The sequence below is a fragment of the Amblyraja radiata genome, chromosome 5 (assembly GCF_010909765.2).
Source record: "Amblyraja radiata isolate CabotCenter1 chromosome 5, sAmbRad1.1.pri, whole genome shotgun sequence".
NCBI classification, from domain to species: Eukaryota; Metazoa; Chordata; class Chondrichthyes; order Rajiformes; family Rajidae; genus Amblyraja; species Amblyraja radiata.
Window position 1 is genome coordinate 62,513,749 of NC_045960.1, and position 15,308 is coordinate 62,529,056.

A 15,308-nucleotide genomic window follows, 5' to 3' on the forward strand; every position below is an offset into this window, starting at 1 on the left:
CTTTGTTTATGTTTGCATTTTTGGCTTTATTTTCAAACTTTTTTTGCAGTACAGGTGCACAACCTTTTATCCGAAAGCCTTGGGACCAGACACTTTTCGTAATTCGGAATTTTTCGGCTTTCGGAATGGAAGATTTTTAGCGTAGATTTTAACGGCTGGCTCAGTGGTAGAGTGCTCGGCTCATATCCACAAGGTCGCGTGTTTGCGCCTCGATCCCGGCAGTTACTCGATCGCGAGTTTGAGTTTTCAATGTAGTTTTTTCTTGCAGAATAGGAGAGAATAGGGAGGGTTAGGCTGGGATCATTCTCTGCGAGATGATCTTAGTGCGGGAGACAAGTGTAGGAGAGGTGTATTGACTGTGTGGGCAGAACTTTGGAAGTGATTGCCCACCATTCTCAAAAGCCGCTGTGTCTCCCTGTCCCTCCAACTCCAGAGGAATCCGCTCCCCGATGGGCCGCTACGGCGACAAGCGGCAGTTCGCCCACAGCCCGAGCTGCGCCACCCCAAGAACAAGACGTACCTTGCACACCATCAGCTTCTGCCCCTACGGGGAGCGTGTTCCTCTGGAGTTGGAGCGGGGCTGGGCTGGAGTTGCTGATCTGGGATCTCCGTGCTTGCAGTGGGCCTGGGGGTCGGTGTCCCGATGAGGGGGCGCAGCTCGGGCTGTGGGCGAACTGCCACTTGTCGCCATAGCGGCCCATCGGGGAGCGGCTTCTGGTGGTCCTGACGTCTCTCAGCTCCTGTCCAGGGGGGGTGGCCGGAGACGTCAGGACCAACGGGAACCCGCTCCCCGATGGGCCGCTACAGCGACAAGTGGCAGTTCGCCTACAGCCCGAGCTGCGCCCCCTCATCCGCAACCCGGGTTCCTCTGGAGTTGGAACGGGGCTGGGCTAGAGTTGCTGCTGGCTGTGAGTCTCTGGGATCTCCGTGCTTGCAGTCGGTGTCCCGTTGGTCCTGACATCTCCGGCCACCCCCCTGGACAGGAGCTGAGACTGGGAACTGTACCGCCCTTGCCCCCTCCCTCTGCAACTGCAAACAACCCCACTCTCCTGCTCACCTGCAAGGGCGGTACAGTTCCCAGTCTCAGCTCCTGTACAGGGGGGTGGCCGGAGACGTCACAGCCCGAGCTGCGCCCCCTCATCTGCAACCCCAAGAACAAGACGTACCTTGCACACCATCAGCTTCTGTCCCTACGGGGAGCGTGTTCCTCTGGAGTTGGAACGGGGCTGGGCTGCTGCTGGCTGTGGGTCTCTGGGATCTCCGTGCTTACAGTGGGCCTAGGGATTGGTGTCCCGTTGGTCCTGACGTCTCCGGTGACTGGCACTGACCTGCTGGCATCGCCGACGTGAAGACAGTGCAAAGCCCCCGCGCCGGTGCAATGGGCGGGGAGCTGGAGAGGGGAGGGAAGGGGTCACACACATGGCCGGGAAGCAGAGGGGTGTAGGTGGGGTGAAACTGAAGGGAGCGACAATCTGCTGCTGCCTGCCCGCTGAGTTAAAAAGTTCCCACGCAAGACTCACGATACACTGTGTATCGTGAGTCTACCGTGGGAACTGTTTAACTCAGCGGGCAGGCAGTAGCAGATTGTCAATTATTAACCCTCCCGCGCAATATACCCTCACCTTCTCTTTTATGAATGGGGATTTAGTTCCCCTTTCTTCGAGGACTGACCGGAGGTTCCGCTGTCACCTCTGCAGGCCGCCCTTGGTGAACGTCTTCAAGGACCTTTCTTCAAGGACGGAAAAAATGTCCGCTATTCGGAGCTTTTCGTTATTTGGAATTTCGGATAAAAGGTTGTGCACCTGTATTTATTTATTCCTAAAGAATCAAACAGGTGCAAGGATAACATCAAAAACTTATATACAATATTGCAATATTTAATGTCAGCCACTTGGCAATTTTAGCAACTTCCTGAGACTGAACAGGAAAGAATTAGCATTTAAATTTTAGCAAGCAAGAATTTCATTGTCCTATCTGGGACAACGGACATAGGACAATAAAACACTCTTGACTTCCCTGTTGCTCTTCCACCCACACCTCCCCCACCCCGCCCAATACTTTTAACTTGTACTTGTATTTTGTGCTTAAAAGCTCTTCCATGATTCTTCCAGTGCAGATGAAAGCCTATTAATTTTATTTTTTTCTTTCACTCCCACAATGTTGGCTGACCTGATGAATGCTTCCACTATTCAATATCTATTATGTTTTCAATAATAATTTATTGCTTATACACAATTAAATCAGTAATGCAGTATAAGAATAAATAATAGGGCAGGACCTACACAGTGAATGGTAGACCTCTGGTGAGTGTTGTAGAGCAGAGGGATCTAGGAGTGCAGGTGCACGGTTCCTTGAAGGTCGAGTTGCAGGTAGATAAGGTGGTCAAAAAGGCTTTTGGCACTTTGGCCTTCATCAGGCAGAGTATTGAGTATAGAAATTGGGAGGTCATGTTGCAGTTGTATAAGACGTAGGTGAAACTGCATTTAGAGTATTGTATTCGGTTCTGGGCACTATGTTATAGGAAAGATATTGTCAAGTTTGAAAGGGTTCACAGAAGATTTACGAGGATGTTGCCGGGACTAGAGGGTCTGAGCTATAGGGTGAGGTTGAGTAGGCCGAGTCTCTATTAACATATAACAATTACAGCACGGAAACAGGCCATCTCGACCCCTCTAGTCCGTGTCGAACACATAATCTCCCCTAGTCCCATATACCTGCGCTCAGACCATAACCCTCCATTCCTTTCCCATCCATATAACTATCCAATTTATTTTTAAATGATAAAAACGAACCTGCCTCCACCACCTTCACTGGAAGCTCATTCCACACAGCTACCACTCTCTGAGTAAAGAAGTTCCCCCTCATGTTACCCCTAAACTTCAGTCCCTTAATTCTCAAGTCAATATTCCTTGGAGCGCAGGAAGATGAGGGGTAATCTTATTGAGGTGTATAAAATCATGAGAGGAATAGATTGGGTAGATGCACAGAATCTCTTGCCCAGATTGGGGGAATAGAGGATCAGAGGACATAGGTTCAAGGTGAAGGGGAAAAGATTTAATAGGATTCTAAGGGGTAACGTTTTCACACAAAGGGTGGTGGGTGTATGGAACAAGCTGCCAAAGGAGGTAGTTGAGGCTGGGACTATCCCAACTTTTAAGAAACAGACAGGTACATGGATAGGACACGTTTGGAGGGATATGGACCAAACGCAAGCAGGTGGGGCTAGTGTAGCTGGGACATGTTGGCCGGTGTGGGCAAGTTAGGCCGAAGGGCCTGTTTACACACTGTATCATTCTATGACTATAATAAATGAGCATTGGAACCAATTATTTTTTGCATGTTCCACTTATGCAACTGTCAATAACCTAGATGTTCCTATAAATGCATTCAATGGTGTAGGAGTCAATAGACAATAGGTGCAGGAGTAGGCCATTCGGCCCTTTGAGCCAGCACCGCCCATTCAATGTGATCATGGCTGATCATCCCCAATCAGTACTCCGTTCCTGCCTTCTCCCCATATCCCCTGACTCCGCTATTTTTAAGAGCCCTATCTAGCTCTCTCTTGAAAGCATCCAGAGAACCTGCCTCCACCACCCTCTGAGGCAGAGAATTCCACAGACTCACCACTCTATGAGAAAAAGTGTTTCCTCGTCTCCGTTCTAAATGACTTACTCCTTATTCTTAAACTGTGGCCCCTGGTTCTGGACTCCCCCAACATCGGGAACATGTTTCCTGCCTCTAGCGTGTCCAAACCCTTAACAATTTTATACGTTTCAATGAGATATCCTCTCATCCTTCTAAACTCGAGTGTACAAGCCCAGCTGCTCCATTCTCTCAGCATATGACAGTCCCGCCATCCCGGAAATTAACCTTGTAAACCTACGCTGCACTCCCTCAATAGCAAGAATGTCCTTCCTCAAAATAGGGGACCAAAACTGCACACAATACTCCAGGTGTGGTCTCACTAGGGCTCTGTACAACTGTAGAAGGACCTCTTTGCTCTTATATTCGATTCCTCTGATTTAGTCAAACTACATTCATAGATATTTTGTTAATAAATGCAGCATGTATGTATTTTATGATGTATGGTTATGTTTTTCAGGACAATGCCAACTTACCTACTCTTGAGAACCCAAAAGCCTTAGAGCCGAACGTTGAAATTAATACTGTGACCAGTCCCCTTACAGTGCAGGAATATTTCGCCAGTAGGATGGCACAGCGCACAAATCGTAAAGCCGTGCAAGAGATTCAGCAAGCCACTGCTGCCCAGGAACTTGTAGGCAATGAAATGCAGTCCTCTGAAGTGGGAATTAAATCCAAAAAAAAAAAGCGGAACAGAATCATTGAAGAGAGTTGTGACTTTATTGAACCACCCATATTCATAAAACGAGTAAAAAATGGAGAAGACAAAAATAATGTATTGGCAGAAGACAATCAAATTAAGGAAAATTATCAGTGTAAAAAGTCAAGAAAGAAAGCAAAATGAAACATCCAATATCCGCCACATGTATTGCAGCTGAATTGTAGGAGGTTCAGGTTGTTCAGCACACATCAGTATATACATTAGGGAAACAAAATGAGCAGAAATTGCAAATGGACGATGATTAATGAATTGATGAGTGAATGATAGGTTTCACGAACCCTGCGATTAGAAATAACCAAAATTTGAAATTTGCAGGAACGCATTTTCCAGTAAAAGCCACCTGTGTTTATTTATAATTGCAAAGAAAATTAATAAATGCTGAGAAACCATTTAAGTTTCGTCATGTTAATAAACATGCTTCTATGCTCTCATTTGTGCAACAACAATGAAGAATTAAGTATTTATGATGTGTAATATATTTTGTTTTTTTTAATGCTTTGTATTGACCAGCAAATGCATCACTGAACATCACTGCTAAACATACACTAAATAAACATTGACATGCTTTAGTAATGCAGAACTAGTTAATATTTCCCCCTAGTTTATTGTGTGTAGAATCAAATTATTTTGTGCAATGGAAGGACATTTGGTTCAAATACCACTCCCTTTTCACTTCCCAAATTGCTGCATAAATAATCTTAATTCTCAGCTGGGCACTGCAAGTACTAAATATTTAATGTTACAGTTTGGCCTGCTATAACACAATAGTTGTGTTCCTAAGAAACCACGTGTTATAAAAATTGTTAGAAAACAATTGCCAATGGGGAAAAGAGGAGTTTTGAGAATTTTTTTAATCGCAATAACAACGTTTTCAAAATAAAGGTCCATTTAATAACGGTAGACAAAAATACTGGAGAAACTCAGCGGGTGAGGCAGCATCTATGGAGCGAAGGAAATAGGCAACGTTTTGGGTCAAAACCCTAAAACCCTTCTTCAGACTGATGTGGGGGGGGGGGGGGGGGGGGGGGGGGGTAGGCGGGAGGAAGAAAGGAAGAGGTGGAGCCAGAGGGCTGAGGGAGAGCTGAGAAGGTGAGGAGAAAGTAAGGACTACCTGAAATTAGAGAAGTCAATGTTCATACCACTGGGGTGCAAACTGCCCAAGCAAAATATGAGGTGCTGCTCCTCCAATTTACAGTGGTCCTCACTCTGGTCATGGAGAAGGCCCAGGACGGAAAGGTTGGATTCGGACTGGGAGGAGGGGGGGGGGGGGAAAGTGGGTTGAAGTGCTGAGCCACCAGGAGATCGGGTTGGTTATTGCGAACCGAGCAGAAGTGTTCAGCGAAGCGATCGCCAAGCCTACGCTTGGTTGCACCGATGTAGAGCAACTGACATCTAGAGCAGCGGATGCAATAGATGAGGTTAGAGGAGGTGCAGGTGAACCTCTGCCACACCTGGAAAGACTGCTTGGGTGTAGCATTTTTGCGGTTACAAGGGAAAGTGCCCGGAGTGGGGATGGTTCGGGTGGGAAGGGACAAATTGACCAGGGAGTTACGGAGGGAGCAGTCTCTGTGGAAAGCAGACGGGAGGAGATGGGAAGATGTGGCAAGTGGTGGGATCACATTGGAGGTGGCAAAAATGTTTGAGGATTATTTTTTGTATGTGATGACTGGTAGGGTGGAAGGTGAGGACAAGGGGGACTCTGTCCTTGTTAAGAGTGGGGGGATGTGGAGTGAAAGCAGAGTCATGGGGTATAGAAGAGACCCTGGTGAGAGCCTCATCTATGGTAGAAGAGGAGAACCCCCGTTCCCTGAAGAAATAAGTTCGGACACGAACAGGCAGTACAATGGGTCTGCCAGGACAGTCAGGTTGTGGATTTTGGGAGAAGGTAAAATCGGGCCGTGCGGAGCTGGGGAACGATAAGGTTGGAGGCTTGGGAGGGCAGGGATCCGGAGTTTATGAAGTCAGTGATGGTGCCAGAGATAGTGGCCTGGTGCTCGTCTGTGGGGTCATGGTCCAAGGATAAGTAGGAGGAGGTGTCTGAGAGTTGGCGCGTGGCCTCAGCCTTGTAGAGATCAGCACGCCAGACTACCACGGCACCTCCCTTGTCGGCGGGTTTGATCACCCAGTCTGGGTTGCTGCAGAGTGAGTGGAGGGCTGTACGTTCAGGGGGAGAGAGAGGTTAGATTGAGACGGGAGTGGAGAAGTTGATGCGGTTGATGTCCCACCGGCAGTTTAAAATAAAAAGGTCTAAAGCCGGAAGATGGCCATGAGGGGGAGTCCAAGAAGAGGGGGTCATCAATGGGGGGCAAGGACTCCTTCCCATGGAAGAACGCTTTGAGGCGGAGGCGACGGAAGAAGAGCTCCACATTGTGGCGGGCGCAGAATTCCTTGAGGTGGGGACGGAAGGGGGACAAAGGTGAGGCCTCTGCTGAGGACAGACTGTTCGGTATCAGAGAGGGGGAGGTCAGGGGGATGGTGAACACACAGCAAGGATGGTGGTTGGGGCTGGAGGAAGGCAGGTGAATGGACTGAGGCCGAGGCGATGTCGTGGTGGGTGGTCAGGAGGGGAGGGGGTAAGAGGACTAAAGTGGTGGTGAAGAGCTGGGGTCACATGGTTTGAGGGGGAAGGGAAAGACCCTGTGGAACAACCACTGGGGTTTCCTGGGTTAGGCGGGCCCGGTGAAGTGGCAATGTTCGGCGGGCTCGGTGAGGCGGCGAGGTTCGGCGGGCTCAGTGATGCGGCGAGGTTGGATGGTCCCGGTGAGACGGCAAGGTGAATAGGCTCCTGTGATGGGGCGAGGTTCAGCAATCCCGGTGAGGCAGCGAAGTGAGTAGGTCCTGGTGAGGCGGCGATGTTCGGCGGTCACGTTATGGTGGTGGGGAGGTAGCGAGGGTCGGCGTAATCGGTGAGGGGGCGATAGTCAGTTACCGGTGAGGCAGCGAGGTTCGGCGTCATCGGTGGGCACGTGAAGGTCGGTGGCAGCATCGACGTGGCGGTCGACGAAGGAGGTCGGTAGTCCGGGCCTGAGGTTGGCCCAGGAGGCGGTGAGTGCTGGTGCTGCTCCTCGTGGCAAAGATGGCGTCGAGGGACTCGGGCAGGTGGCGCGGGCCAGCGTTGGGGCCCGGGGCCTGCAGGCGGTCGAGTTGCAGAGTGTCGGTGGCAGGAGTGGCCTGGAGGCAGGTGAGTTTAAGGTATTTTAATAACTACGGGTTTTTTTTTTTTTAAAGATACAAAGTGCTGGCGTAACTCAGCAGGTCAGGCAGCATAATTGGAGAACATAGAAGCATGACATTTCAGGTCCGAATTCTTCATATTCCTTCAGAAGTTTATATTTGATATTGCAAGTTAAAATCTATACGTTACGACTTCCGGTTGGCGCCACGATGTGAGTGGAATCGCGCCATTACAGCTCCGAAAAAAACTGGATTTAAAACGGGGGTAAAAGGGTCAAACAAACGCACTTACCACAGGAGATCGATTGTGAACGGCTCCGGCAGCGTTTAAAAGGTGCGTGACGTCATCAGGCGCGCGATTTAAGAAGAAATTATGACCCAGCGCTCCCCCACCCCCACCGCTGGAAAAAAAGCTACGAGAAAAGAAACTGGCCTCAGCTCGGGTGCAACTGCTGCTTCTCAAGAAGATATCTCACAGAGGAAAGCTGAAATGGAGGAACTTAAGACTACCATTCTAGGTGAGATAAAGAAGCAGAGGAAGGAGTATATGGAGGAGATAAAGAAGCAGAGGAAGGAGTATATGGAGGAGATAAAAAGTTTAAAAGCGGATATGCTGGTGTCTCACGAGAAAAATAAAGAAGATAAAGAAGACTTAATAAAACAAGTTATAACGACGGTAAAAAGTATGATGGATGAGTGGAAGGAAAAGGCTAATGCCGAGTTACAAACTCAAATTGAGGATGTAAAGGAAATAGCTGCTGGGATGGAAAGAAAGCTGGATGACAAGATAGATCCTACTATAATTTCGCTAGACCAACAAGGCGAAGCAATTAAAGAGCTAACTAAAATTGCTGAAGTGAATACTAAGGAGACCGAAAAACTCCGTGCCGAGAACAAACGCCTCTTAGAATTATTACATAAAACAAACGAGAAATGTATTGATCTGGAGGGACGCCAACGCCGTAAAAATTTGCGTATAGTTGGTCTGAGCGAAGGTCGTGAGGGGAGTCAAGATCCTCGAAAATTTGTTGCTAAACTTTTAATGGATATTTTGAATTTGGATCATGAACCCCTGTTGAGCCGTGCACATAGGGCTCTAAGACGGGCCCCTGGGATAGGTTCATCGCCCAGACAAATGATTGTAAAAGTGGCCTTTGACCATGTCTTCGAAGACATGATGAAGATTATAATAAAAAAGAGAAACCTGAAATACGAGGGAGACAACATCAGTATTTTTAGAGACTTCCCAGCAGAAGTGGCCAAGAAAAGAGCACTATTTAAAGAAACAAAAGGTATCCTGAGGAATGTACAGAATACTAAGAATCTGAGATATGGCTTGATGTACCCAGCAATACTGAGAGTAACTTATGATGACAAGGAATATCGTTTCGTTAAGCATACTGAAGCATTGAAATTCGCCCGAGGCATACAGCAGAAGCCAGAAGATGAAGAGAGAGAAGATGCGGAGGAAGAACCTGAGGGAGAAGGAGATGACTGAACTTTTATCATCGACCTGTGGTTATGAAATACTCACTTAGAAGGAAGTGGAATAATGGGCATTTAGTAGTAGTTCTGTATTAATTATTAGAAAATATTTAATTATTCCATGATAATAGTATTACATATTATAGTATTAAATACAATTGATATTAGTAATTAGCAAATAGTAATATGAATAATAGAAATAATTACTAAGTACTAAGTATATAAAGTTAGTACCCCACCCCAATATATATAGCATTTGAGATAGGAGCTGGTATAATCAACATCTTTTTTTTATTAAAAAAAACGGAAGTCTTTAGATTAATGGCCACGTTAGTGTGGCTTTCACTTTCACATACTACACACTATACAAGTGTAGTTTCTTTTTTTTCTGAGCACCCTATTAACACCCTTTACTTTTTTTTATTATTGATATTTCTTATTGTTTTTGTTTTTTATTGATATTATATTATATATTATTTGAATGTAGATGTGAAGGATATTGTGTATTTAGTTTAAGAAGACATAGATGTGGATTAAGGTGGAAAGAAATTCTCATTGGATTGATGTCCGGGTGCAACGGGGAGCTGGGTGAGTCAAGAAGGCTACTCCAAAATAAGCCGCCCTAATAGTAAAATGCATGATATAAAGGTGAAGACTGGGGGTGATGGAGTAACCTTCTGCAGTTGGAATGTAAAAGGAATTAATGAACCAATTAAAAGGGGAAAGGTGTTAGCTCAGTTGAACAGATTGAAGACAGATGTCATTTTCCTTCAAGAGACTCATCTTAAAAAAGATGCTCAACATAGATTAACAGCTAAATGGATTTCTAAGGTGTATCATTCTACATTTATTCATAAATCTAGAGGAGTTGCAATAATTATTCGCAAAGGTATACCTTTCATACAAAGTTCTATTATAGAGGATAAAGAAGGCAGATATGTAATAATTACAGGGGAATTATATTCAAAAAAGGTAATTTTAATGAATATATATGCCCCTAATTTTGATAATCCATTATTTTTTAAGAAAATATTTAATAATATTCCTATATCCACTCAACACAATTTAATAATTGGAGGTGATTTAAATTGTACTTTAGATAATTATCTAGATAGATCATCCGCAAAAAGGAAAGCTGCCTCGAAATCAAGTAAATTCATAAATGCTTTTATCAATACATCTAATATTAAAGACATCTGGAGGTTAGATAATCCATCCGGACGAGAATATTCTTTTTTCTCGCCCGTACATGGAACCTATTCGAGGATAGATTATTTTTTAATAGATTCTAATTACTTCCTTTTACGTATGATGCAAAATATCATAATATTATCATCTCGGATCATGCGCCATTAACATTTAAGATAAAATTAAAAGATATATCTAATAAAACTACTACCTGGAGATTTAACCCTCAGATATTAAAGGACAATGACTGTTGTAAATATGTGATGGATCAGATTAAATTATTTTTTGAAACTAATGATAATCCTGAAACTTCTCCATCACTATTTTGGGACACATTTAAGGCATTCATGCGTGGCGCAATAATATCCGCACAAGCACATCTCAATAAAGAAAATCGAAAAATAGAACAAAATTTAGAAAATGAGATAAAACGTCTAGATAATGAAAATATAAAACAGCCTTCCAAAGAGTTAAGTAATAAAATTGCATCAGTAAAATATAGATTAAATAAAATATATTCTAATCAAGTGATTAAACTTTTTCAACAAACTAAGCAAGTGTATTTTGAATTTGGAGATAAGCCACAAAAATTACTAGCACGACAGCTTAGAAAATTAGAAGATGAGAAGATGATACACGGAATTAGATCTGAGTATGGAAATATATTAATTACTCCAAAAGATATTAATGATAGATTTTTACAATATTATAAAAATCTTTATTCGTCAAAACTAACAGGACAAACAGATAGTATGGAAATATTTTTACAAGAATGTCAAATCAATAGCTTAGATCAGGAAGGTAGAGAATTGTTAAATGCTGAAATAACAGTAAAAGATATTATAGAATCAATTAGTTCGCTAAAGAACGGAAAAGCAGCGGGCCCAGATGGCCTGAGTGCAGAATTTTATAAAAAATTTCAAGATCTGATTTCCCCAAGATTACAAATAATGTATAGATATGCATATGACCAAGGAAAATTACCAGAATCTTTAAATGAATCCACAATTACACTCATCCCTAAAGTAGATAAGGATTTGGAAGATCCTGGATCATATAGAGCGATTGCCCTTTTAAATACAGACCAAAAAATATTAACTAAGGTCTTATCTAGGAGATTAAGTTTAGTGATCTCTAAATTAATACATTATGATCAAACAGGTTTTATCCCAAAACGTTACTCATCCCATAATCTCAGACGTTTGTTTAATATTATATATTCAAAAAGAATACGAGATACGGAACTAGCGGTTATATCACTAGATGCAGAAAAAGCGTTTGATCAGGTGGAATGGATGTATTTATTTAATATAATGGAAAAGTTTCAATTGGGGGATAGATTTTGTAAATGGGTAAGAATTTTATACTCGAATCCTATGGCAAGAATTTTGACTAACCAAATTTTATCAGCCAAATTCAAACTCTCTAGGGGATGCAGACAGGGATGTCCGTTATCACCCTTATTGTTCGCATTGGTGATAGAACCATTGGCGGAAAAAATTAGATCTGAACCTGAAATATATGGCTATAATACTGATACAACAATTAATAAAATTTCTTTATATGCAGATGATGTTTTGATTTATATTACAAAACCGGAAATTAGTATTCCAACCTGCTAAACATTATAACTAAGTTTGGTGCATTTTCTGGGTATAGGATTAATTGGGATAAAAGCGAGATTATGCCAATAACAGGAATAAATCTTAATACATTACAACAATACCCATTAAAAGTAGTTACAGACAAACTTAAATATTTAGGGATTAACGTAACTAAAACTCATAACTCATTAATAAAATCCAACTATCCTCAACTATTAGATAAACTTAGAAAAAATATTTTATATTGGAAAACACTGCCTATATCCATGATTGGTAGAATAAGTGCCATAAAGATGGTATTTCTACCGCAGTTGTTATATTTGTTTCAGGCTATTCCTTTTTTTCTTCCGAAAACTTTTTTAAAAAAAATTGATAATATTGTCAATAGCTTTATTTGGGATTATAAAAATCACAGAATAAATAAAAAACATCTATGCAAAGCTAAGATAAATGGAGGATTAGCACTTCCAAACTTTTTATATTATTTTTGGGCTGTTCAGATTAAGAATATGAATTTCTGGTGGGTAAATATGGATCATGAACCGACATGGTTAAATATAGAAAAGGAGGACTGTCTACCTTTCAATGTAGGTTCGATAATTTTTGCACCAACGGAAGTACAAAAAAAATATTATAAAGACAACCTAATAATATATAATAATAGACGTATTTGGAAACAAATAGTTAAGACTCTACACTTGGATAATCTCTCATTTAGATTACCAATTATGAATAATCCATCGTTTAAACCTGCTATATTAGATGGGGGGTTTAAACAATGGGATGATTTAGGAATTACAAGGATAGAACACCTGTATAGAAAAGGAAAATTTCTTTTATTCCAGGAGTTACAAGATATTTATGGATTGTCTCCACAACATTTATTTAGGTATTTACAAATTAGAGATTATATTAAATCCAATACACAAGATTATAAAAATAAAGAAGCAGGATTGTTAGATGAACTGTTTAATTTATATCCAAATACAGAAAAATTAATAGCTTATATATATAACATCATTTTGGATAAGGAGAATCCAATAACGGAAGTATATCGTCAAGCATGGGAAAATGAAATGGGATTGGCTATAACAAAAGAAAACTGGGAAGAAAGTCTACAACGAATACACCGGTGTTCATTAAACGCCAGACATATACTGATACAATTTAAAGTATTATATAGGTTACATTATTCGAAAACTAAATTAAATAGTATTTTTCCGAATCTCTCCGCTATTTGTGATAAGTGCAAGAAAGCAGAGGCAAATTTAATACATAGTTTCGTTACATGTCCTAAATTGAATTATTACTGGACAGAAATCTTTAAAGTTATTTCTGAAGTTATCAAAGTTAAATTGGACCCTAACCCAAAGCTAATAATATTTGGAATTCCGGATTTACATCTATCACTTACAGTAAATCAAAGAAATTTCTTTGATTACTGTTTAATAATTGGAAAAAAAATCATATTGAAATTTTGGAAGGGAACATTATCCCCCACAACCAAAATGTGGGCAACAGAGATGATGGAGACGTTACATCTGGAAAGAATTAGATTTGTCCTATTGGACAAGTATAATTCTTTTGAACAGATATGGTCTCCATATATACAGTATTTAGAGAAGTAGCTGTTCTTGGCAACACAGCTCGACGTGCACCCTGCGGGATTTGGTGAGAATAATTCATTTTTATATTGGAATTACATATATGTCTTTATTGATACTATCACTTGTAGTAGTGTTATTAATAATACATATTGTGGTTACTAAAAATTTTTTTTTTTTTTTTTTTTTTTTTTTTTCGTTTCTCTTTTCTTTCTTATATATAATCAAATTATTATTTAATCACTCTCTTAATGATTTATAACTGTTCTATTCTTTCTCTATCATTATTTCTAAAAAAATAGTAGATAAGTATTACTAGTGTTTTACTTAATGCAAATTGAATTAATTTGATATAAAGTTGTTTGAGGCATTGTAATTGATTACCTTTAATAAAAAAATATATTAAAAAAAAAATCTATACGTTACATTCTTTAATAGGATATCATTGCACAAGTATCAATAAGCGAGTTCGGTATTCCGACTGCGCATGCCCAGAAACATAGGTCACTTGAGAAAAATATTCTCGGCAGCTGAGCTGTTGCATGTATACAGACCTGCGTTTCATCCGTAGTCAGGGTCGAACTGGGTCTCTGGTGCTGCAAGCACTGTTGAATTGCTACTGGAGTTAGTGACACTATTTCTCCCTTCTCCACTGGTCTATGCAGTAATCTCAGCAGTGACAATCTAATGAATCACGGTCCGGTCCCCCTCAGCCTGGGTGTATGGGTTCCATTCTCACTCGGACTGCCCTCCCGGGTTATACATGGTTATTATACAGGGGCAAACCATGCACCCCTCTCCTGCATAACCCCAGGAGGCAGATTTGTGAGCGGAGTCTCATTACCGTTCCCGTCCCCTCCCGAGTGTCCCATCCTTGTTCGGGGGCGGCTGGAGATGTCCGGGGTGACCCTGGACTGACGGGACACCAGCCCGGAGCAGTGGCAGCCCCAGGCTTAGAGCAAGCGCTAACTCCAGCTCAGTTGCCGGCAAAAGTCGAGCACTAGTCATCAACGGGGAGCCACACTAAATGCTACAGTAACTCAGTGGGTCAGGCAACATCTCTGGAGAAGGGTCTCGACTCGAACGTCACTTATTCCTTTTCTCCAAAGATGTTGCCTGTCCCGCTGAGTTACTGCAGTATTTTGTGTGTATCCCCGTTGATGACTGGTGCTCGGCTTTTTCCGGCACCGAGGGGGTTAACTGATAGCTACTGGATAAGGCGAGAGGTGCAGCTGATGGTCCCCAGTCTGTCAGGGAACGGGTTCCTAGGGAGTTGGAGCAGAGTTGAACTGGAAGTTAGCACTTCTGCTCTGTTAGCTGTGAGGAGGATGCTAGGAGACTGCAAGGTGACTTGGATAGGCTGGGTGAGTGGGCAAATGTTTGGCAGATGCAGTATAATGTGGATAAATGTGAGGTTATCCATTTTGGTGGCAAAAACAGGAAAGCAGACTATTATCTAAATGGTGGCCGATTAGGAAAAGGGGAGATGCAGCGAGACCTGGGTGTCATGGTACACCAGTCATTGAAAGTAGGCATGCAGGTGCAGCAGGCAGTGAAGAAAGCAAATAGTATGTTAGCTTTCATAGCAAAAGGATTTGAGTATAGGAGCAGGGAGGTTCTACTGCAGTTGTACAGGGTCTTGGTGAGACCACACCTGGAGTATTGCGTACAGTTTTGGTCTCCAAATCTGAGGAAGGACATTATTGCCATAGAGGGAGTGCAGAGAAGGTTCACCAGACTGATTCCTGGGATGTCAGGACTGTCTTATGAAGAAAGACTGGATAGACTTGGTTTATACTCTCTAGAATTTAGGAGATTGAGAGGGGATCTTATAGAAACTTACAAAATTCTTAAGGGGTTGGACAGGCTAGATGCAGGAAGATTGTTCCC

General features: G+C 42.4%; 1 protein-coding gene across 1 annotated transcript in view; it reads left to right on the plus strand.

Annotated features, from left to right (window-relative positions):
* Positions 1-4,940, plus strand: part of pinx1 (PIN2 (TERF1) interacting telomerase inhibitor 1) — a 105,585-nt gene extending 100,645 nt beyond the window's left edge. Inside the window, exon 7 of the mRNA XM_033021372.1 lies at positions 4,103-4,940. Within this exon, the coding sequence (XP_032877263.1) occupies positions 4,103-4,486 (384 nt within the window). The 3' untranslated portion in view covers positions 4,487-4,940. The remainder of the gene's footprint in view (positions 1-4,102) is intronic.
* The last annotated feature ends 10,368 nt before the right edge of the window (positions 4,941-15,308 follow it).